Here is a 24256-nt window from a genome sequence, read left to right on the forward strand (position 1 = left end):
AAAGGACAAGCAGCCTATCCGATCTGAGGTTAGCCCAGGCCGAGTCTCAGCTAAGACCTGGGAACCCTGACCCCTTATCTCCTGGATGTCTCTTAGTGTTCCTAGAAAAAGCCCCCCTCCCCCTCATCCATCTCACTGCTCACAGACTTCAGTAGCCAAAAGTAAGCAGTAGGGTGGTGGGCAGGACAGAAAAGCTGAAATCAGCACACAGATGAATACATGTCCTTTATCAAGGGAAACAAACCAAAATAAACAAAACAGAAACAAAAAAACCCAAACCCCCAAACTGTAAAAACCCAGGGTATTAGAAATACAAACTTAACTCATTCAAATTCAAACTTGTCCAGACGCTGGTCACAAACCCTGGTGAGGTGCCTGTGAGCACCAATCCAGGGACGGGCACAGGAGTGAGGCCAAGGAAAAGGGCCTCCACAGGCCTGCCAGTGATCACCCTCACAGGGTCACCTCCACCCCCTCCCAGTGACAGCGAAGACCTACCAGGCCCTGTCCTTTTGTTCCCCACCCCACCCCTGACCAGGGCTTTTGAAGGCCAGTCCCAAATGGTTCTACCCTCCCTTGCTCCATCCTCACTCGCTGAGGCTTCTAGCCTCACTCTCCTCCTCCTCAACAATCTTCTCTGTGATTAGTAGCAGGTTAGGGTACTGTGTAAGCCGCAGTGAGGCTGGGGGCCAGGGGAGGCAGGGCGGAGACAAGACGGGGTGAAGAGGAGAAGAAGAGCCGTCCAAGGATCCCTGTCTTCACGGGATCCCAAACTGTACAACCAGCTCCTCTCTTGCATCCACACGGATCTGAGAAAGTGCACTGTAGGCATAAGCAGCTATCCTGGAGACCTGAGACAGAGACCGGGGAGGAGGAACAGAAAGACAGGTGAGATCCGGAAACCAGGGAAGAAGGATCAGATGGCCAGAGAGGGGGGAATGCAGGGGGACAGGAGGCCAAAGAGAAAGGCAGGGACGGATGGGAAAGACAGAAGGAAAAGAACAAAGTCCGGGAGGGAGAACAAAGGTTGAGAGGAGGAGAGAGGGAGGAGATAAAATGTAAAGAGGAAGGTGGGAGTGAGCAGGACTCACAAGCTACCAAGCTAACTCCACTTCCCCACCTCCTATGAGACAGAAAGGGTAAACCTCTGCCACAGCCTGGGCAGCGTGTGTGGGCACGAGCGGGGCGAGGGGTGGCTCACCTGCTGCAAGTCGGAGAAGGGGATGGGCTCGCTGGCCAGCACTTGGTGGGGCTGGCTGGTGAGAGATGGCAGTGGCGGCAGTTTCTTCCAATGGGTCAGGCTGCTGCTCAGCACAGCCAAGCGGTTGCTGGCCGAGAGGGAGGGGTGGCGTGGGCAGCGAGGCCACAATCTGCCCTGCCCTGCCCTGCCCAGCCCATTGTAAGCTCCCCTCAAACCAGAGAAGCAGGGTGATGGGGCCTCAGCTCCCCACAAATTCACCCCAGACCCACCTCCCTTGGCCCCCTACCCCTCCGAGTGTCACAGAACAAATAGGGCTGACACGAATAGCTACCGAGGCACCTGAGAGATCTGTGGTCAGTCCAGGCTGCACCCAAATGAAGAGGCTGGACTGGGGCCCAGGTGCCAAAGCTGGATCAGGGATGGAGGGGAGAGGAGGAGCCCAAGTAGCCTGAGGGCGCCAAGGCGGCTAGGTGCTCACCTATACTGCCTTGCCCGGTCCATGTACTCATGCTGCTCCATGCCCTGGGAGTCTGCAGCAGACACGTCGATGATGTTGCTTTGGGGAGAAGAGGTAAAGAGGACATGACAGGTACTTCCTCCAAAGGGGACGAACAGAACTCACTGCCAGGTGCAAATTCCAGGGCTATGTGACACCAGTGTGTGTGTCGCCCCCCCCCCCCAACCGCTAGAGCAGGGCTGGGCCCAGAAGCATCTCTCCCATTGACTCTGTCCCTTCCCCCATGTCCTGGGTTGGCTCCCTCTGCCCCTCTCCAGACAGAGCTCTGCCCCAGGCCTGGGTCTGTGATGCTCACCTGGCTGTCTTGGCAAGAATAGAGGAGAGCAGGGCCTGCTCATCTGTGCGAGCAGAAGGCAGGCTGTAGTTGCTGGACTCTGCTCCATTGACAACTTTGGTGGGGGTACTGCTAGGGTCCAGCAGCAGCTTCCGCTCCTCTCGGTCCTGGGAGGGACCAACAGGGAGAGGTGAGCCCCAGGGCCGCTAGTCCAATCTGCCTTCTCTGGGCTCTCCTCTCAGCCCAACTCTGACCTTTAAACACCAGAAATATTTTTATTAGGCATACCCCAGGGCCCAACTATATGTCAGATAAGACTTAGTTCCTGCTTGCCCTTGGGAGCTCAGCTCAGTTGGTGGTCCAAGGTGAATTAAAGTGGAACCAAGCAGTTGCAGAGGCCCTGAAAAATGGACAGAGGCACAAAGCAGGTATTCAGACACAGCCTTGGAGCTTCAGAAAATAGTCCAGCAACTAACGGAGACAGAATATTGGAGGCAGGACGCCAGAAGAGGTGGAAAGTAACACAACATTCTAGAGGGGAAACTGATGCGAGCCAGGAGCCCAAGAAAGGCCCTCGTGATTCCCCAAACCAGGCCCTCCCCAGCAAGGTGGTTTGTTTCCCGAACAGAGAGGCCCTGCGAGGCCAGACAAGGCCCTAGACCCAAAGAGAAAGCAAGCCCAACCTGTCAATGCCCATTCCTCATATTATTTCAAGGCAGGAGTCCCAGTCCCAGCCTCTACGTCACACAGTTCAAGTGCGCTTCCCTACTGAGGGCAGGTCCCTTCTCCTCTTGCAGGCGTTCATCCTCCTGTCCTCTGATGCTCTCTCTGAGTGGGACTGCCAGAAGCAGACTTGGTGCACCTGGTATATCCTGACTTGAACTAAACAATAGAGCTGTTTCTTCCCTTGCCAAAGGGAAGAAAACTACAAAGGTTGCCACTACAATCTCTATCAGTGGCATCATTAATATCAGTAGCCCTGTTCCTACTGGCCTACGCTAATGTCACAACAGCCAGAACTGACCTAGAGCCAAAGTCTCCCTGGTCCTGTATAATTCTCTGTGTATTTCTCCTTGTCCTGGTTTAGTCCCCGGTTCTAATCTTTCTGGATACAACCCTGCCTTGAGCCCATCAGCCGAAAATCCCTGGTGGCTTTGTGTCAGCTGCAAAGTGGATAAGCAGACCTGCTAGGTACCTATCCAAGCCATAAAGATCGAGGGTGCCCAGGACAAAGTCAAGGACAAGGCGCCCATCCTGACTAATGCTGACTCACCGACACTTAGTGCCAGACCACTAGACCTCTCAGTGCTCAGTATCTCAGTTTGTACCCCTGACTTTCCCACTGCAGGCTCCCAGCTTCCCTGACCACAACTCAAACCACTCTCTCTGCAGAGGGCCACTTCCTCCTGCCCTGCCTGCCCCACCCTAGGCAGGCCCAGTCTTGTCACATGACTCTTTCTACTCAGTCCTAGGTGGCCCAAGTGTCCCCAGGTCCTAGCAACATGAGACAGAAGCTGTGGGTTTCTGTTCATCATCTCCCCAGTCCTAGACACCCCATCTCCCTAAAGCACAGGCGGAGTATTAAAGAGCTAGAAAGACAAAAATCCTGCCAAAAATTAAACTATCTCTAAGGAAAGCTGGTTCCATAATGAAGTCTGAGCTTGCTTCCTCTGTGTGCACCTTTCCCCAGCCCCACTTCAGACAGATCTCCCTGCAGAACAGCACAGTCTCTCTCCATCAGGGATTCTTCAAGAACAAGCCTATGTTCCTGAGATCTGGCCTCCCGGGGCCATATTGCTCCCATCAGAGTGGACAAATACCGTCACCTCACTCACAAAGGGCGAGTGGAGCACAGGAGAGGTTTTTCACACCAACATTTGTCCCTGAGTCAATGTCAACCCAGGAGTGAAGAGTTTCACAGTCTACCCTAGCATGGACACATATGTTGCCTGCCCATTACTAGTCATCTGGCCCATGGGCACAGCTTAAAGAGACAGACTGACCCAATGGCTACAGCATATGGCTTGGCATCAAGTACCTTGGCTATGGCACTTCTTAGTTTTGTAACTTTTGCTAAGACACTTAGGCTCTCGGAACTTTTTCCTTGCTTTTGTTTATTTACTTTAAAATATTTATTGATTTTAGAGAGAGGAAGGGAAGGAGATAGATGAAAGAACAATCGATTTGTTGTTCCACTTATTTATACATTCATTGGTTGACTCCTATATGAACCCACAACCTTGGTATGTCCGGACAAGGATCTAACCAACTGAGCTACCCAGCCCTGGTTCTTGTGCCTTCAAACAGACATAACCAGTACCCTATGATAGATGTTTGGCAGGAGTCAAATGAGATAACTGTAAAAGGGCTTTGAAAACTCTAATATGTCGTACATTTCTTTTTATTACTATAATAAAGGGGCAGTGATGAGAGTGGCCTGCCCAAGAGCTCAAAAAGGGATGTTTTGATAGTGAAGGGTCCCGGCTTATAGACCAGGTAAGTAGACTTTTGTCACATGAGGCTTCAAGTCACTTAGCACTGACCAATCACAGTCTTTGGGGTTTAGACACAGATGTGAGAGCCCATCAGGGGCAAGGAGGAGACTGAGGAGAGCAACAAGCCCAGCTCTTCCAGCTAGAGACTGGGATCCTTTCTCATAAAGCAGGCATTAACCTTTCTTGACCTGTTGCCAGCAAGAGTCCATATTATGCTTTAAGGGACAACTTCCTGTGGCCATAGATTTCCCAGTAGGCAGAGAGATACTGTCTCTTTAACAGGATGAGGTGAAGTGAAAAGTGTTGGCTATGAGACATGCCTAACATAAGACAGAGGAAACATGTATTCATTGTGTTCGGCCCCCTCAAGCCCCTCATACAAATGACATTTTCCCAAGCCTCAGTCCTTAACCCATGTGTTCATGTGAGCCACTGGGGAAAAACCTACTCCCAAGTACCATTGATAAAGTCCACTTCTGTGACTACCCCACCAGACTGTAGGCTACTTGCCGAAACCTTTCTACTGTCTCTGTGTCTAGCGTGTGTTGAAATGTGGAACCCAGGCACAGAGGCAGTCAAAAAAGGTAAGTGGCCAACAGTTTAAGACTTGATCCTTGGAAAGGTTCCCCCTCCTCAAAGGAGGTCATGTGGGAAGGACCAGAATCAAAGTGTGGCAAGAAGTGAGAATGCACCAAGAGGAAGAGGGAGAACTTAAAATTGTACAGCTTTCCCAAGTCTAATTCTTCTTGTAAAGGGATTTGATCTACAGCCAAATTCCCAGGGCAAGAACCCTTCTAGCTAGAGGAACCCTCAAGTCCCAGGCAGGAACTGAACTGGAGCGGGCCAAACTCAGCTCCCCATCCTACACCCACCACCCAATCCAGCCGAAGCTAAATCCAATTTGTTACTTCCCAAATAATTTCCCACACGCGCCACTGTCCTCATTCAGTCTATTAAATCCTCACTAACTCAAATGCTACCAACTTCCAGAGGCCCTCTGACCCCAAACCAGCAGTGAGCTTCCTTCTCCAATCCCAGGATCTGACTGAATACACAGATTCCTGATTCATCTCGGGACAAACTAACTCTGAACCTCAGCTTTTCCACCTCTACAATGGATTCACAAAGCTCGCTAATACAAGCACAGGGAAGTGGGAAGCGAGTGCTTCCCCGGGACCCAGGCTAAGAATGCTTGAGGCTGTAAGTGTAAAGGTAAGGGGAGGTGAAAGGGATGGGAGAAAATGAGATACATGACTGCCTGCACACGCCAAGCCGGGGACTGTGCAGAAAGAACTGGGGCTTTAACATAAGTAGAGACTAGCCCGGCGTCTCCTCTGTAATCTGTCCCCTCCAGGCCTCCGTACTCGGTGAGCCCCGCTGTCTGACACCCCCTTCTTCTGCAGGTTTTTTTCCTGGGCCCTACGCCCCAGGATCTCAGCCCTTATTCCCGAGCCCCGCCCGCCACGGCCGCACCTGGTCCGAGTCCTCGTTCTCGCTGCTATAGCAGCACCCCATGGCCGGGGTCGGGCCGGGCGCTCAGGCCGCGCGGAGGAGGGACGGCGTCCGTCAGGAGCCCTTCCGGTCACATGACCCGTGGCTGCAATCAGCAAACAACCACCCGCCCCCACGACTAAACCTTCTCAGTGCCGCTTGGCCGCCGAAAACTCGCTTCCGGTTCCGCCCCCACAGCGTGACCATCCCCAACCAATGGGGAGGCGCACCTTCCATCACAACCCGAGAGACTTGTGAGGGGAGGGACGGGAGGGGCGTATCACATGACTTCAGCCTCCTCTCAATCTCAGAGCCCTAGTTCTCAGAGCCCTAGTTCTCTCCTGGGGGGTCAAAGAGGCTCTTGTGTGGTCAATTTTATGAGGTCGTGGGGCTGCAGGTCTACCTTTGTGGGTCAGTGAGGGGACTCGTACCTAATGCCATCATGATATGCTTTGCTAAATGCCGCACAAGGGGCGGACGGGATGCATACACCTAGGCCCCTATTGCCCAGCACCTAGACGGGAGGTAGAGGGGTCGTGACAAGCATCGTAGTTCTCAACCTGGATTAGGGATCTGACACTTAGTGGAAGAAGGAAATATGTCTTCACAAGGCAAAACTGAGTGGAGCTTAATCCTGGTTGTGGAAATAGCTGCCACCTTACTGATCTCCTTACCCTTGGGCATTTCTCTTCAATCCTGCCGTTTTATGGCAGCCTTAGAATCTTAACACACAAAGGTCGCAGTCGGTGCTCTTTTCTTAAAACCATCCCATGTCTTCTCTTGGACCCTGAACACAGTCCAAGTCTGTCATTCAAAATCTTGCTGATGCTGCCCTGGCTGGTGTAGGTCAGTGGATTGAGTGCCAGCCTGCAAACCAAAAGGTCGCCAGGGCACATGCCTGGGTGGAGGGCCAGGTCCCAAGTTGGACAGGAAGAGTCAACCAATCCACATTTCTCACATCAATGTTTCTCTCCCTTTCTTCCTTCCTTTCCCTTTCTCTAAAAGTAAATAAAATCATTAAAAAAAAAACAGATCTTGCAGATGCTTCCCTCCTTCCCATTCCAGGCCCAGAGAGGGTGGGAGTGGGCGGGAGGGGTTGTGGAAATGCCTCATCAGTCATTTGCAGTTTCCTGATTGACCTCCTGGACTTTGTACATGTATCCTGGCACTGTCTCCCAACCAGGTCTGTCTGCTGTCCTCAAGATCCAACAGTATCCTCCTGATTGCCTTCTCTGATTCCATTCTCTGGACATCTCCTATGTTTTATCCCTATCCAGTGTTGATTTATTCATTTTTGAATCAAATATTTACTGAGAATCTGCAGTAATACCACACACTGTTCTACATGAATATGTAGCGGTTCACAAAACAACCTAGAGTCCCTGTATTCACGGAGCATCAGTTCTGGCGATCATATATTGTATTCTCTGTTCCTGCACCTATTTTTAAAAAATATTTTATTTATTTTTAGAGAGAGGGGATGGGAAGGAAAAAGAGTGGGAGAGAAATATCAGTGTGTGGTTGCCTCTCACCTGTCCCCCACCGGAGACCTGGCCTGCAACCCAGGCATGTGCCCTGACTGGGAATTGAACCAGCAACCCTTTGCTTCACAGGCCTGCGGTCAATTCACTGAGCTACACCAGCCAGGGATATTTTTTTTCTAGCAAACGTGGAGTTCAACAACCACCACAAAACATGGAGTTCCTGGGGCACAGTGACAGGATTTGACTCTTCTCTGTGACCCATGCCTGGACACTTAGAGAAAACTTGAATTTGAAACTAACGAGTAAATTATAACCTCCCTATCATCTTAGCTTACATCATACCCTTTGTGCTGATCCAAAGGGTTGGAGGAAAGGGAACCAAGCCCAGTAACTCTATTACCACTCAAATCAAGACCCTGGAGTTCTTATAAGTTCTGAGGGTTTCTGAAAGGTAGGAGGCAGCTCCAGCTTGTCCCTGGGGTTAGTAACTTGAACTGCAGGTTTCAGGTGACAGCAGCAGCCTCAGCATCAATAATTGAGAGCAGGTCCAGCCTGCCTCATAGTTCCCCCCCACCCACTCTCCAAGGACTCCCCCCTCCTGTCCTATGCACCGATCTTCCCCAAGCAGGAGCCTCCAACCCAGGTAAGCAGGGCCCTTGAGTGGGTTCCCAAGCACACCAGTTCAAACTTGCCATCACTCACCTACTGACACACACTCACACATTCCTACTTTCAATTTTAGTTCCCACTACCACCACGAGCCTTATAAGGGTCAGATGATCCAGGGAATGAGACAAGGTGGGAAACTTATCCCTCATACCAGGCTGTGGAGAAGAGGGCTGAGTGAGGAGAAAGTGTGTATTGTGTGTACGCACATGTGAAGGGACTTCTGAGAAAGAAGAGAACAGAAGAATGCAGGGGAGGGGATATAGGACTGGAAAAAAAATAGAATCAATGACTCTTCTCACCCCCAGGGAAACACAGAGAGAAAGTCCTGGGGTGAGAAGGACATCTCATCCCAACACCCTATGGAGTGCTTAGATTGCCTTTTACTGAGGCAGAGCAATGACAATGAAGGGGTTTCTGACTGTAAAGCTGTGCTCTTTTGCTACACGGTAATGGGTCAGAGGAGACTAGGCAGGCAGTGGGTAGGGCTGGAGAAGGATATTGCAGAGGGGAACTGGTAAAAGGAGTCCTAAAGACTGGAGACAACAGAGATGAGGAGAAACGGGTGGAGGGAGCAAGGTGAAGATGGGACCAGGAGCCGGAAGTGAGAAGAGGTGGTCTGGGATTGGGTTTTGAATTTAGCATGGAGTCCTTCAAAGTACATGGGCTTGGGATCAGACCGATTCAGATTCAAATCCTAGTCCTGCTGTGTGACTCTGGAGAAAAGACAGCCTTTCTGAACCACAGTTTGTAAAATATAGGGACAATAATTACTACTGGTAAGGGCTGAACAAATGTCAGGCAAATGTCAGGTGTGGGTTTTCCTCACTGCCTCCCTCCATCCCAGGACCCAGGTAGGGACCATGTCTCCAGCCATCGCGCTAGCCTTCCTGCCACTGGTGGTTACATTGCTGGTGCGGTACCGGCACCATTTCCGACTTCTGGTGCGCAGCGTCTTACTGCGGAGCCTTCGAGACTGTCTGTCAGAGCTGCGGATTGAGGAGCGGGCCTTCAGCTATGTGCTCACCCATGCCCTGCCCGGGGACCCTGGTCACATCCTTACCACCCTGGACCACTGGAGTAGCCACTGCGAGTACCTGAGCCACATGGGGCCTGTCAAAGGTCAGTGTTCCCTAGCATTCTGCTGCAGGAAGCATCCCCAAGATAATGAAGAAAGAGCTGGGATATGCCACTGCTTTAATGGGTGAATTGGGCAGGTTCTTGACCCACTATGGGTCTCTTTATTCTCCTCCACAAATGAGGGGGGTGGGCAAGGTTACTCATTCATCCAACAAACATTTATTGCCAGCTCTTTTGTACCAAGCATGTGCTGGGTGCTGGGAAAGAAGGAAGTAGAAGCCACATGGATGAATCAGCCACAGATACTGACCTCAAAGGGGATGCAATACACAGGGGAATAACCATCTCCACAAATAACTCAACTCTGTCGTATTTTTCTCCCCCATCACAGAAGCTCCTACATCCTATTCAGGGTAGCTATCTGCCTGGATTTGTCTGAGTCCCAGCTCCCAGCACAAGTGCTTTCAGAGTCTTATTTAAGAATTTGGTCCAATTCCAAGGTTAAAAAGATATCTAATGAACAAAATAAGGGGAAATGAAACTGGACGTTCTGGCAAAGGTCTCTCAGAAGCCTGGGGTTGTTTCTGCCTTGACCTTCCTGGAGGAAGCAACAGTTGAACTGAGTCTAGTAGGACTGCTTTCGAGTTGGTCAGACAGATGGGGATAGGGTTGGGGAAAGGCAAAGCCATCACATACACAAATGCGGCAGGAAGGAATTCATCAAAATGGTTGCTCCTGGGCACAGTTGTTTGAGATGGCTGTGGTACAGGCTAAAGTTAGGAAGGATTGAGGGCTGAAACTGGAAAGGTAGGATAGGATCAGTTCCAAGGAGATCCTGAATGTCAGGCTGAGGATTCTAAATTCAATCCCAAAGGCCTTAGGATCAAGGAACCAGGAAGTGATAGTGTCACATTTGTTTCTCAGGAAGATTCCTAGTGGCTGGTATGAAGACTAGACTGAAGGAGGAAAGCCTGGAGAAGCAGGGAGGCCAGTGGGACAGCTGGGGCTATATATACTTCAAGAGAGATAAGATCCTAGCTGGCTGGGAGCTGCAGTGAGGCAGGTGGGCACTTGAGATTTCTTTCTGTGGCTTTCCATCCATCTCCCATGTCTGCTGAAATGGCCATCTCCCCTGATAGGTCAGATCCTGATGCGGCTGGTGGAAGAGAAGGCCCCTGCTTGTGTGCTGGAGCTGGGCACCTACTGTGCATACTCCACACTGCTGATTGCCCGTGCCCTGCCTGCTGGGAGTCGCCTTCTCACTATAGAGCAGGACCCACGTACAGCAGTGGTGGCGGAAAAACTCATTCGCCTGGCTGGCTTCGACGAGCGCACGGTCAGCCCCCACCTCCCCAACCCTGGTCTCTTCCCTTGGCCTTGCTCTGGCCAGGCCTCCCCTGTGGGGGAGTCCCTCCTAAGATAAGGAAGCAGCTCCACTTAGGAAACTGTCGTCCTGGAGATTATATAAAATTCCTGTCCTCCTCTTCCAAGTCATTTATATGTATTTGCTGCTGAATGACAAAGAAGCAGTTAAGAAGAAAATCTCTGGAGCCCAGAAAATCTGGGTACAAACCTTAGTGTGTTTCTCATTAGCTATGAGACCTTGAGCAAAGCACTTATCCTCTGAATCTCAACTTCTTCATTGGTAGAATAGAAATCACAATACAGATCCTGACTTCTTGGGTTCTGAAGCCAGAAGTAATGTGAGAACACTGGTCAGGATCTAGACCAGGGCCTGGCATAAACTAAACTAGATCCTGGTGGGGTCTGATGTGGGACAAGTTGTCCACCCTCACCTCCAGCTCCTCCCACCCCCACAGGTAGAGCTCATCGTGGGTAGCTCAGAGGAGGTGATCCCACGCCTACGAACCCAGTACCAGCTGAGTCGGGCAGATTTGGTGCTTCTGGCACACCGGCCCCGATGCTACCTGCGGGATCTGCAGCTGCTGGAAGCTCATGCTCTGATGCCAGCTGGTGCCACTGTGTTGGCTGACCACGTGCTCTTCCCTGGTGCACCCCGCTTCCTGCAATATGCCAAGAGCTGTGGCCGCTACCGCTGCCGCCTCCACCATACTGGCCTCCCGGACTTCCCTGCCATCAAGGACGGCATAGCCCAGCTCACCTACGCAGGGCCTGGCTGAGGTCCAGGCCCAGGAGTACTTACTGCTGCCCCACCTTATCCCCACCCAAGCAAGGACCTCAGAATATTCCTTCCCCTCCCTGCTTGTGGCCTGACAAGTGCTGAGCTCTGGGTTGGGGAGGCTCTCCTCCTACCTCTGCCCCACTCACCTGAGGCATCAAGGTCTGTCAGGCTGCTTGGTCCCATTGCTTTCCCTCCTTCCAGAGAAAGCCATGAACCAACAGGCAAAAGGCCTGAGCTCCAATCCCAGCTTTGTCACTGATTTGCTGGGTGACTTCAGGGGAGTCCCTGCCCTGCTCTAAGACTTAATCTGCTCTCTTAACACCAAGGAAGCTGGCTGGAAGAGCTCCAGGGGCTCCCCAGCTCTGGGCCTCAGAAAGCCTGCCCTCCCGAGCCCATGCCATTGTGGACAGGATTAAAAGAAACAGTGAACTCTGAGGTAATGGCCCTGTAGGAATGACTGATGCAATGGTGCAAGTGGGACCAGAGGAGAGGGCAATGCAGCCTGGGCCCAGGTCTTCCTCCTGGCCTTCCTTAGCCCTGGCCCATGTGGCCAGGTAGGTTTGCCTGAAGTCCTCTGAATGCCCTCTCCCTAAAGCTCAAGAGAAGATGCAGATTCCTCTGGGCCCCACCAACAAATAGGGAATAGACATGGGGGGAAAAATCAGTCCTGTGTCTTTATTAAAGAGAGTTAGAAAGAGACTACACCTGGCAACCAAAAGGTGAGGTACTGGCCAGAAAGGTGGGGTGGGCTCAGGCTCCTGGGATTCAAGGGCAGGCTGATGGCCTGGGAGGGACCAAGGAGACCAGGTCCTTGCAGCAGCTGAGGAGGTGCCTGAGGGTAAGCTTTCAGGCACTGGGGTGATCAGCTGGTTCTGCAGGGGTTACAGGTAGGTTGCATTGGCCTGGAATCTCCCTGAGACCACCATGCCTTGTCTACTTAGATCATCCACTGGTCCTGATCCTGTTCGTTGCCTTCCATGTCCACCTGGAGAGGAGGCTGGGTGTAGGTGGGGAGGGGCCTCAGCCACCCAGCCAGCCCCAGTACCAGATCCTGCTCCTGACTGGATCCAAGGTTTCTATACCCCTTGGCCACCAATTAGGGCAGGGACCCAGGAGCAGAGGCCTTCCCCACACCTCTGCCTACCTCATTGACCTCTCCATCATCAGGCGACTCATTGTAGTCATTCATCTCGTCCATGTCCTGCATGTCCTCATCATCCTCTGAGTCCTCTTCACTATCCTCATCATCATCTTCATCTTCCTCTTCCTCATCATCATAGTGCTGGTGAGGCAGGGGAGAGTCTGTTGGACCAGTTCAAGGGCTGGCCCACTTGGAGCCTCTCTAGAACCAACAAAGGACCCCCACTCCCTAAGCCTGCCCTGCTTAAGACCACAGGCTGATGCATGGTTTGCAGGACCTTAGTTCTAAGTAGACCCAATGCCCACTCCTTCTAGTTTCTGACTCTGGACTCAAAAGAAGGACCTTTGGAATTAGAGCAGAGCCTGAGTCCATCTGGGGCCCACTCACCTCTGAAGCTGGCTTGCCAATAGGAACCAGGTTGTTGTCTTTCTCTGCAATGCTCTGGAGCTGTGGCCAAAAGGGAAGAAAAACAGGGCAGGGACCAAGAGGGAAGGTCACGGGCATAAGACTGGACCACACTGCCCCCCAAGAAGACTCCCAAGTGTGAAGGAGAAGCTTCCTTCCAGTTCTCAGGAAGATCTGATCCCTTTCTTTCCTGGCATCTGCCACTTACTTATGAACTTGATGCAATTACATATACTCTCTAGGCCTTGGTTTCCTCATAAGATTACGGTGAGAGTAAAGTGAGAAACTATCAGCCTAGAACACGGCATCTGCTAAATCTTCAATAAATAGTCAAAAATATTATTTCCTATGCTTTAGGGAAAAGTGACGTGGACTCTGGCCCACAGTGTCTGAGGCGTTATGACTGAGATGAGACAAATTCACACGGACTACCAAGTCCTGTGGAAGAAAAGGGATGGCACGGCCCTCTCTCAAGGGGAAAGTGCCCTGACTTTTGCCCTGACAGGATTTTATTGCTTAATTTGCACAGGAATACAGTGCGTATATGGAAAGCTCATCAACCATTGTCAGGCAATAATGATCACATAGATAACATTCAACGAACTCTGAGGGCCTATTTTGAGTCAAGGTCAAATAGTTAAAGGACCATAAAACTTGGGGGAAACAAACTCATTTCATGCTTAGACCCTTATCATTTAAATTGAGGGTATTAGCAAACAGGTTTCACAAGATTTTATGCATTCTTTCTTAGGCCGGAGTGTCCCAGGAAACCACTCTGTGACATAGTTTCAGGCTTAAGTCAGGCAAGGGAAGTAAGGCAGCCAAGAGATTAGAAGACTTCTTGAAGACAGAATGAGGACTCAGGCTATGGGAAAGCTGAGGGGCAAGGGTCCATCACCCCCTTTCTCCATAGCCCCCCAAGTCCTTCCCTGAGGGCCCCCTCATGACCATGCCTGTCTTAGGTTGTCCCTTCCTTGAAGAATCTTACCCATCACTGGCTAACCGGTCATACATTGGGGACCAGGTAGGATGAAGTAAAGTGGAGAGAGGTGGTGCTCCAGCCAGGGGGATAAGCTTTGTCTCCTTAGTGGCTTAGGGTCCCAAGGTCTCTCACTCAGCCTTAGCCATGGGGGGGGGGGGCGGTTTACAGCTTCTGAAATCAGGCCAGGTGGTTCCCAACAGAAAAGAGCCTGAACTCCAATCTGGCCCAGTGGTACTATGGTCCCCCAGCAAATTAAGGTAACACAAAGATGAGGGAACCTAGCTCCCTTCTTCCCTCAAATCCCACCCAACCCCAGCCTGATTATTCTCAGTTCAAAGCAAAAAGCTCCTCCAGGGCAGGTCTCAAGACTGGGTCATGGCCAATGAAAGGGGGATCCCTGACTGAGCTCCACCACTGTACTGGGTCCTCACTCACCCAGGCCTGATGCTGCTGTTCTTGCTGCTGTAGCTCTGTCTCTTCCACACAAGGTCGATCCAGATTAAACCACAGAGTCTCAGTCACACGGGGAAAGAGTGAGGGAAACAAGGTGGACATGGCTCCTAGACTGAGAGAAAAGGTCAGATGAATCCAGCTCTCAGATGTACTTGGTTTTGGTTTTGGTTTTGGTTACAGTTTAATCTGGGGTGGGGTGGAGTGGAAGGAAGCAGGGAAGCAGTTCTTCCCTGTAGGGATCAGACAAACCTAGGTTTCAGTCCTGGCTCCACTACTTACTAGCTGTTTGACCTTGGCCAAGTCACTTAACCTCTCTGAACCTCAGTTTCCTCATCTGTAAAGTGGGGATAATAAAAATTATACCATCCTCACAGTTATTCTGATCATTAAGTAAGGTAATTTATTTATGGTAAAGTAAAACTGTAAGCTGTTCAAGGAGGAAAGAGAATAGAAGCCAAATATAGAGACAGGAATCCAAAATGCACACTAGCATTACAAAATTAAAAGTAGCAGGGCCCTACTGAAACTGTAAGACCTACTTTTTGTGTCTCTGTGATGGTCCATACATTATTCACCCAGTGTCAGAAATTTAGGACACTAACTGCCCACCTCTCTCATAAACCACAGCCAAAGTTGCGGGGTGGGGCAGGCATGCAAGTATGGTTCAGTAAGACATTCTAAAGACATTTAAATGTATAAGCAGTTGGAAGGTTGAATGGGTGAACTAACATGTGAGAGAACAAGTAAATTCAGATTCAGCTCGGATTAAGCAGTTGAGGGAGTTGACCATGAAGGTCCCAGGTAATATGAATTAAAACATTTCCGCTCCAGGAAAACTGAGGCCCAGAGACTAACAACGCCTGCGCTCTGGGTCACACAGTGAGTTGCGGCATAGAACTCTGGCTGGAAGAGATACTAGCGATGGTATCCTGGTACTAGCGATGAGCAGGAGAAAACGATCTAGGTCTAGTTCTGCTCTGCCCGAATTTATATGACTGATCCGAGGACAGCCTGCCCTTCCATGGACCTCAGCTTCCCAGCCTATGTAACAAGTAAAACAGCACCATCCCTGATGTCCCAGCACTGAGTGGGACAGAAACCAAGGCTCCGAAAACCCAACCCCTCACCGCAAAGCCACCGCCCATTCTTTGCTTATTATGATAATGACCATGAGATTGACCAACAGAAAGAAGGCAAAGGCGGGATTCGGAGAGGCACCTTATAGGGTTGCTAACAGAGAAAGGAGCGGGGCTTGAATAGGGCCAATTAACTGGAAGAAATGCTGGGTGACAAGAAGTGACACCAATGACTGACGGATCTTGCGTGGTGGGGTGGAGCTTAGTCTCGCGGAAGCGGCCAATGAGCCGGCGCTCTTTAATATAAAAAAGGAGTCGGAACACAGAGCTCCCGAGGAGGCGGGTCAGGGGAATGGAGTTTCTCTGGGGGAAGGAGGAAGGGACAAGGAGACAGCAGAAGCAGTTTTGCTTCTGTACTTACCGCGCCGGGAGGAGGCTGCCGGCAGCGACCCGGAAGCACTTCTCTCCGCCTGAGCGGAAGGACCCACCAGAACCTGGCGTATACCAAACGCATGCGTCATTGGTCTCCTTTTGTTTCCCGCTCCCGCCTACTAGACCGGATGTGATGTTATGCACCTTAGTCACGTTGTTGGAGATAGAAATTTGTCGAGCCTACTTTCGGCCCCGCCTTGAATCTCAGCCAATCAGCCTCTCCAGTCTGCCAGCCTTTCACCCCCGAACCGCCCCTTCACTCCCCACTCCCCACTCCCGGCCTGCCTCCACTCCATTTAACCCCGCCCCCTGCCTACAAAGTGTAGGTGACCTTGTCAACCCCTTCTGAAAAACATCTGGGAGTCACCTGAGTTAATAGTGATCCTGATCGTTCTGCTGCGTACTATGAAAATTAGTCTGCTTTTAACGCTCAGTTTCCCATTTGGGTGCATACATTCATTTATGTATGCCTTAAGCGGAAAATATTTCAGTCCCAGCTGTAATTCGGACTCTACAAGAAGCTTAGGATAAATCTAGGAACATTGGTTCTTGCCTCAAACACCCCACAGTAGTGGGGAAGCCAAACTGCAACCAGGAGCGGTCTCACCTGTCTCTGTAATCGAGATTATGTAAGGGCTTAACCAACTAGTTAGCTTCAGGCATTGCTGAATTCTTGCTGAATTCCTCTGCTGCTGAGGAATTCAGCTGCCCTTTTCAGACCAGGGCCAAATTCGCTTAGTGGTCAGCCTCATCATTTTTCCCATTCTTTTGCTGATGTCTCTGTACTTGTAACCTCTGACTCACGCTCCTTTTAGAGAACCTCATGCCTTCTGGCAAGAGATCTTTGAACCCACTTCCACTAAACTCCAACTCTCATCAGCCTCTTCCAGGGCCAGCAAAACACAAATACACTCCTGCCCCAACAAGATGGAGACCTTTAACAAGTCTTTTCCCTGGAATGATTCTTCAAATGGCATCATAATCTCTGCCCCACCTTCCTGCTATTCTGGACTGATGTCAAGTTTGTGAGATAACATCTTTAAGAGGTTGTACTGCATTTTCAAGCAGCTCTGCTTGTTAGTTTTTCATTAATGAGTAAAATTTGCCTCATGGAAATGTCCACCCTTTTCATTCATTCATTCATTCATTCATTCATTCATTCATTCATTCATCAAATACCTATTGAGTGCCTCCTTATATGCCTGTAAATAGTCTTAAGTAGTGGATATACAATAGTGAACAAAATGGACAAAAAAAAAAAAACCCTCTCTCCTCATGCAGTTTCCATTCTAGTGAGAGAGATAAATAGTAAAGATGAATAAAATATATACCGTAGTTTAAGATTTCAGTTAATACTACAAAGTCAAAATAAATCAGAAAAGTGGGAGGAAAAAACACACTGGCAGGAGGAGAGGTTTTATTTTAGATAGGGAAGCCAAGGAAGAAGAAAATGAAAGAGAGAGAGAGAGGGAGTGAAAGCACACTGTTCTGATTTTTAGGGAAGAGCATTTCAGGGACAGCAAGTGCAAAGGGCCTAGAAATAGCTGGAACACAGTGTACCTTGGGAAGGGTAAGAGAATACTGAGAGGTAGCAGGAGCCAGAGAGCACAGCCTTTCAGGCCATAATAAGGACTTCAACTTTTACCCCATGTTCAGGATCCTGAGAAGGGTTTTGAGGAGAGGATCTACAGAATCTGATTTCTATTTTAGCAGAGTTATTCCATCTAGTCTATGAAGATTAGATTTAGGAGGGGCAGTAGAATAAGCAGGGAGACCAACTGGCATAATTGGGATAATAATCCAGAGGTGGGAGATGAGAAATGATTGAATTTTGAATACACAGTTGACTGAGAATAATGCAGAGCTCAGAACCAACCCACGCAGAGTTGAAAATCTGCATATAACTTTTGACTCCTTCAAAACTTAAATTGTCCCTCAGTATCTGCAAGGGATTTGCCCCAGGACCGCCTCCCTCCCCCCAAATCCCTACAAATGCTCAATTTCCCTATATGAATCAATGCCTATAGTTGGCCTTCTATACCTGCGGACTCCCAACCGTGAATAAAACACAATACTGGTATTTACTTTTAAAAATCCCCTTTAAGTGGACCTGTGCAGTTCAAACCCATGTTGTGCAAGAGTCAACTATATTTAGAAGGTAGACATTAACAATGTTTGCTGACAGACTGGATATAGAGTACCAGAGGAAGAAAGGAGCCAAGATTTTTGGCCTGAACAACTAGAAGACTGGCACTGCCACTTCTTGAGATGGGAAAGATAAGAGAAGGGCTGATTTTGGAGAAAACTATCTGGAAATCATCTTTGAGTGTGTTGGGTATGAGATTCATTAGATTAGAGTTGTTGAGGGGGCAAAGGGGAATATAAGCCTGAGAGTCAGGAGAGAGAACCAGGCTGGAGAGATGTCTAGGCTGGAGATACCAGTTTGGGAGTCATCAGCACATAGATGGTATTTAAAGCCATGGGTCTGGATGAATTCACCAAAGGAGTGAGTATAGATGGAAAATAGTTTCCTTCAAAATTCAGAATTTGAAAAAACTAGGAGAAGCAGCAAATGAGACCGAGAAGGAAAGCCAGAAAGATAGGAAAGCCTGGCACGTTGGATGGTACCCTGGAAGACAAGTAAAGAAGGGGTATCAGGAAGGAAATGGTGATCTACTACAGCTTGTTTCTGCACAAAATTGTGTTTCTATGTTTCCCCAGCAGACCATGAGCTCCTTGAGGGCACAGACTGGGTGGTTTCTATGTCCCTTGGACCCATCCTGATCTCTCCCTTTTCCTGGACCCTTTACCTGCTCCCCTGTGATTTATGTCCCCATTATTTTCTCCTCCTGCTTCTTTTCCTTACAGGATCCCTCCCTCCAGCACTCTTTGCTTCCCTTCCTTCCTGACAGCTCTGGCCTGATGGAAATTCCTTAGTAACCTAGAGTTTCTTACTAACTTAAGACAGCCAGCAAGTCATGGTGACTGGTTACCTGGAGGAAGGAAAAAGGGAAAGAAATAAGTGGAAATTTTGAATAGTTGCCCATTTGGGCTCTGGCAACTGAGTCAATACATGGTGGCATTTGTTTTACATTCATTATTTATCCTTGCCAAATGTTTGACTTTCTTTCATTTCAAGGATAATAAAACTAAGACTCTAAGAGGTTAAGTAATTTGCCTCATTTCCTTTATTTCAGTGTTTGTTCAATATTTACTAAGTGCCAACCAAGTGCTGGACACCATGATAGGCCCTTGGACAGAGGGGTTAAGCAGAAATAATCCCTGTCCTATAGAAAAATACAGTGTAGTGAGGACAGAGACAATTATAGAAGACCGTATTAAATGTTCAAATCAATGTATGTAGAGAGTGTTATGAAAGCACGGAGGAGAGAGAGATGAATGAGTTCTGGATAAACTGTGTTTATGTTTGGGATTATACTTTTGTTCCAAGAAAGGAGACATTTGAATGGACTTTGAGAAATGAATAAAAGTTCACTGGGTAGATAAGTGAGAGAAGGCGATGCACAGAAGTATACAACATACAAGGGCATGCAGTTGAAAGCAGATGTGTTTGGAGAACAGTAAAAATCATGTGGGCAGGTGTCTGGGAAAGGAGAGAGAAAGACTAGGGGGACTCAGATGGGGAAGGACTTTGTGGCATTTAGACAGAGTGGACAGTATGGAAGCTAAGGTTTGGGGTCTTCTTTGGCCTTATTGCTGACTTGCTGGAAACCCCAGGCAGGCCCCTCCCCATCTCCCAGTTTCTGTGTTTTTCTGACATAATATCCCAACCTTGTCTCCAGCTCTGATGTGACTTCCAGGAAGACTCTCCCCAGACCTGTCCCTTTCTGTCCTGAGATGTTATCTTCTCTTTCATTGTATTTTACAGAAGCCAGGGCCTGGACTGAAAGCCAGAAGCACAATGGTGATTTCCCAACAGTCGGAGCCCATAGGCTGGAGAGGAAATGGCTCTGTACAGAAATTTCTCCCAGATTCAGGAAGGGCAAGAGCAGACTGGTGTGAATTCAATGCTAGTGAGAGCTTCTTCTACAATTCCTGAGGTGTATAGCAGGCCCTGGCAGGGAACAGAGGGGACTGTCACTATCTTTCATGCATACCACAGGATATTTGATCTCCAAAGGGCTTTCACATTCATAGCTTCCTCTTATTCTCAACCCAGCCCTGGGCATCCTGTCCCCAGTTGGGATATAAGAAATGTGAGGCTCTGGAAAGTGAAGTGGCTTGTCTGAATTGAAGCTACAACTAAAATATTTTAATCTTTTACTCACCCCTCAAAGCTTTCTTCCTTTTTAAATTATATTTTATTGATTATGTTATTACAGTTGTCCTGATTTTTCCCCCCATGGTCCCCTCCACCCACCCTTCCCCATTCCCTCTGGCAATCCCGACATCATCGTGTCCATGAGTCATGTGTAGATTCTTTGGCTACTCCATTTCCTTTACTGTAATTTACATCCTCAGGGCCATTCTGTAAGTACTTATTTATACTTCTTAATCTCCTGACCTCTTCACCCATTCCCCCATACCCTCCTCCCATCTGGCAACCATCAAAATGCTTTCCGTATCCATGATTCTGTCTCTGTTCTTGTTTGCTTAGGTTGTTTTTCAGATTCAATTGTTGATAGATATGTATTTGTTGCCATCTTATTGTTCATAGTTTTGATCTTCTTTTCTTAAATAAGCCCCCTTAACATTTCATATAATAATGGGTTGGTGATGATAAACTCTTTTAGTTTCTTTTTTTAAAAAAAAGATTTTATTTATATATTTTTAGAGAGGGGAAGGGAAGGAGAAAGAGAGGGAGAGAAACATCACTATGTGGCTGCCCCCCCACCCCCGCCCACTGGGGATCTGGTCGTAATGGAGGCGTGTGCCAAGACTGGGACCTGAACAGGCAACCCTTTGGTTCACAGGCCAGTGCTCAATCCATTGAGCCACATCAGCTAGGGCTCCTTTAGTTTTTTCTTTTCTGGGAAACTATCTGCCTTTTGATTCTAAATGATAGCTTTGCTGGGTAGAGCAATCTTGGCTGTAGGTCCCTGTCTTACATAATGTTGAATATTTCTTGCCAATCTTTTCTAGCCTGTGAAGTTTCTTTTGAGAAGTCACCTGACAGTCTAATGGGAATTCCCCTGTAGGTAACTAACTGCTTTTCCTTGATGCTTTTAAGATTATCTCTTTATCTGTAACCTTTAGCATTTTAATTATAATGTGTCCTGAAGTGGGCCTCTTTGCATCCATTTTGCTTGGGACTCTGTGCTTCCTGGACTTGCCTGTCTATTTTCCTTCCTTCACCAAATTAGGGAAATTTTCTTTCATTATTTTTTCAAATAAATTTCCAGTTCCTTGCTCTTTTTCTTCTCCTCTGTTACCCCTGTGATGTGAATGTTGGATTGCTTGAAGTTGTCCTAGAGGCTGCTTACACTATCCTCATATTTTTTTTTAATTCTTTTTTCTTCTTGTTGCTCTGATTGGTTGTTTTTTTGTTTCCTTATATTTCGAATTATTGATTTGACTCTTGGCTTTATCCACTCTACTGTTGTTTCCCTGTAAACTGTTCTTTATTTTAATTAGTGTATACTTCATTTCTGACTGGATCTTTTTTCTGCTCTTGAGGTCCTCACTAAGTTCCTTGAGTATCCTTATAATCAGTATTTTAAACTGTATATCTGATAGATTGCTTATCTCCATTTTGATTAGTTCTTTTTCTGGAATTTTGATCTGCTCTTTCATTTGGGCCACATTTCTTGCCTCCTCATTTTGGCAGCCTCCATGTATTTGTTTCTATGTATTAGGTAGAGCTGCTATGACTCCCTGTCTTGGTAGCATGGCCTAATGTTGTAGGTATATACTATAGGATCTAGTGGCACAGCCTTCCCTGTCATCCAAACTGGGTACTTAAGGTGCACCCTTCACGTGCGCTGAGTACACTCTCCTCTTGTGGTTGAGACCTGATTACTTTTGGCAGGTCCTGAGATATTCCTCCTGAACTTTTATCCACCACATATGGGTGTGGGACCAGCCCATTCTGCATCTCTACCCCTCCTACCAGTCTGGATGGATGTGTGTTCTTTAATTCTGTAGATGTCAGACTTCATTCAACTCTATTTCTGATGGTTCTGAGTTATGGTTGTTCTATGTTTTAGTTGTAATTTTGATGTGGTTGTGCAAGGAATCAAGCTGTGTTTACCTATACTGCCATCTTGACAGGAAGTCTCAAGAAAACCTCCTCAAAGCTTTCTTATGGGCTGGTCTGTGCTTGGTGATGGGGTCCCACAGAAGAATCAGATCTGAGTCCTCATCCTCTAGAAGCCCCCAGTCTAGTTTGGAAAGCATAAAGCAAATTATTAGATTCTAGGGCAGGCACGGTTCATCTGTACTTCCTCAGCACCTAGCACAGGACCTGGCGTAGAGTGGTCACTCAAAATGTTTGTACAATATGAGTTTTTCCTTCAGTTTAATGGAATGGAATTATTAGTTCTTGTGACTATATGCTACAAATGCTACATTGGAAATAGCTTCTGAGAAGAGTATGAACATTGAGAAGAGAAAGGCAATGTGTGGAGGAGGATGTGGGGAGGGCTCTCCAGGGAAAGGGGACCTTGCAGGAGGAAAAGGGCATTTTAGACAAGAGGGGATAATATGTGCAAAAGCACATAGACCTGAAAGGGTGTGGTGTGCTTAGCACAGGGCCTGGTCATTGCCATCTTGGTGGTGGGCACTGTGAGAGAAACAGGACTTCATGACAGTGCCCTGACCTCAAAGAGTGACACATATCCTTGGAAGACAGTAAGGAGATGTTGAAAAAGGCTTCATTGAGCAGGGGAGACTTCATCTGGGTCTTAAAGGATACTTCTGAGTTACAGAGTCAGAGAGAAGGAGGGAAAGAGGAAATCTTCCAAGTGGGAGGGGTCCCTGTGAGCAGGTGCTGGGATGTGGGGTCAATGAGCAGATTGTCCCAACAGAAGAGTATGATATGTGAAAGGGATGCTGTGGGAGGCTGGAGAGCCTCTGGGTGGGAGGCACTGTACTTTGCCTTGTATATGTTTCCTTCTCCCTCAGGGTCACTCAACACCTCATTTATTTTCTGGTCAGTAAACAATTACTGGGGCCTCTCTGCGCTGACCCTGAGTTTAGGATAGATGGGTGAGCTAGAAGCAATCCCTTTGGATTCTCTTTCAGTGCCCTAGAAAGCAGCCCCAGGAGGGGTGCTTGTCAGGTCCTGATTTGAATGGTTGTTTTGCATGTATTTGCTTACTGCAGCTAAGGCTTCCTCACTCTGACCAAAGCAAAAACAATCAAGAAATGGTAAGAGAGGCCCACTGTGTTGGCAGCAATAGCTGAGGGGGCACAAACCTATACAATCATGCACACACACACACACTTACCACCACACCCTCCTAGTATGCAGGAGTGTGATGCAGAATAAATACTCCCCCCGAAAGATGTCTGTGTCCTAATCCCATAACCTATGGATATTATTATATAGGCAAAAGGGGGCACTGTAGATGTGATTAAGGTTAAGGACTTTAAAATGAGGAGAGTTTACATGAATGCTGAAAATCTGAAAATCAAAAGTCTTTTTGATTTTCAGTGGTCAGAAAAAAAGGCCATGAGGAAGGAAGAAGAGTTAGAGAGATGCTACATGGCTGGCTTTGAAAATAGAGGAAGGGGTCAAGAGTCAAAGAATGCAGGAGGCCTCTAGAAGCTGGAAAAGGCAAGAGAACCAATCTCATCTAGAGCTTCCAGAAAGGAATGCAGTACTTTCTAGAAACTGACTGTAGCCCAGCGAGACCCATGTTGGACTTATAACTTACAGAACTGTAATATAATAAATTTGTGTTGCTTTAAGCTATTAAGTTTGTTATAATTTGTTATGACACCAATAGAAAATGAATACATAGGGATGCACCTCCATCCTCACAGCCATATAGACACTGGATCACACTGTCTTACACACCCGAGCAGACACAGGCAGGAACAGCCAGAGACTTCAGCAGGCTATCAGTGGGGTGTGGTACAGTCATAAAAGGGGCTGCTCCCTGTTTGCTGTGAAGAAAGCACAGAGCAAACGCCTCAGCCTTTGACCACATGTCTCACAGCCTTCCTTTCGCTCCGCCTCCTCAGCCTTTACACCGATGTTTTAGTGATCTTTGCACCAACGTACTCCAGTTTTCACCTCAAAAACTGGTGAGTATCAACATGGGTAAATCTAGAGGACATTATGCTAAAGGAGATAAACCAGTCACAAAAGGACAAAATCTAAGAATTCCACTAAGTTCACAGACATGAGAAGTAGAGCGGCAGACGAAGGGGCTGGGGGGAGGACATGGGGTGAGTGTCCAACGGGTGCAGAGCTCCAGTTAGGGAAGTTATGGAGGCGTGTGCCACGCGG

At 48.4% G+C, this 24256-nt stretch overlaps 3 protein-coding genes across 5 annotated transcripts in view; 1 reads left to right on the forward strand and 2 right to left on the reverse strand.

The window, feature by feature from the left end:
• Positions 1–206: 206 nt before the first annotated feature.
• On the reverse strand, positions 207–6101 carry LAMTOR1 (late endosomal/lysosomal adaptor, MAPK and MTOR activator 1). Its single transcript, XM_037135750.2, has 5 exons — positions 5961–6101; positions 2014–2159; positions 1680–1757; positions 1202–1328; positions 207–851 (listed from the first exon to the last, which is right to left on the reverse strand). Exons 1-5 carry the CDS (start codon positions 6000–6002, stop codon positions 759–761), a joined length of 486 nt encoding a protein of 161 aa, XP_036991645.1. The 5' UTR covers positions 6003–6101; the 3' UTR covers positions 207–758.
• Positions 6102–8976: 2875 nt separating this feature from the next.
• Positions 8977–11349, forward strand: TOMT (transmembrane O-methyltransferase). The gene is made up of 3 exons (XM_053670859.1): positions 8977–9250; positions 10348–10544; positions 11029–11349. The coding sequence occupies exons 1-3, from the start codon at positions 8992–8994 to the stop codon at positions 11347–11349; spliced, it is 777 nt and encodes a 258-aa protein (XP_053526834.1). The 5' UTR covers positions 8977–8991.
• Positions 11350–12000: 651 nt separating this feature from the next.
• Positions 12001–24256, reverse strand: part of ANAPC15 (anaphase promoting complex subunit 15) — a 95072-nt gene continuing 82816 nt past the window's right edge. Inside the window, exons 4-8 of one of the 3 annotated variants that reach the window (XM_037135747.2) lie at positions 15830–15902; positions 14315–14444; positions 12880–12939; positions 12496–12633; positions 12001–12348 (exon numbers count right to left, since the gene is read on the reverse strand). In XM_037135747.2, the coding sequence (XP_036991642.1) occupies positions 12289–12348; positions 12496–12633; positions 12880–12939; positions 14315–14444; positions 15830–15902 (461 nt within the window). In that variant the 3' untranslated portion in view covers positions 12001–12288. Of the gene's footprint in view, positions 12349–12495; positions 12634–12879; positions 12940–14314; positions 14445–15829; positions 15963–24256 lie in introns of those variants that run through there. The other 2 variants (XM_037135748.2, XM_037135749.2) reach the window with 2 other exon arrangements.

The sequence above is a fragment of the Artibeus jamaicensis genome, unplaced genomic scaffold, assembly GCF_021234435.1.
Source record: "Artibeus jamaicensis isolate MK-2021 breed Jamaican fruit bat unplaced genomic scaffold, CSHL_Jam_final contig_64, whole genome shotgun sequence".
Taxonomy (NCBI): domain Eukaryota; kingdom Metazoa; phylum Chordata; class Mammalia; order Chiroptera; family Phyllostomidae; genus Artibeus; species Artibeus jamaicensis.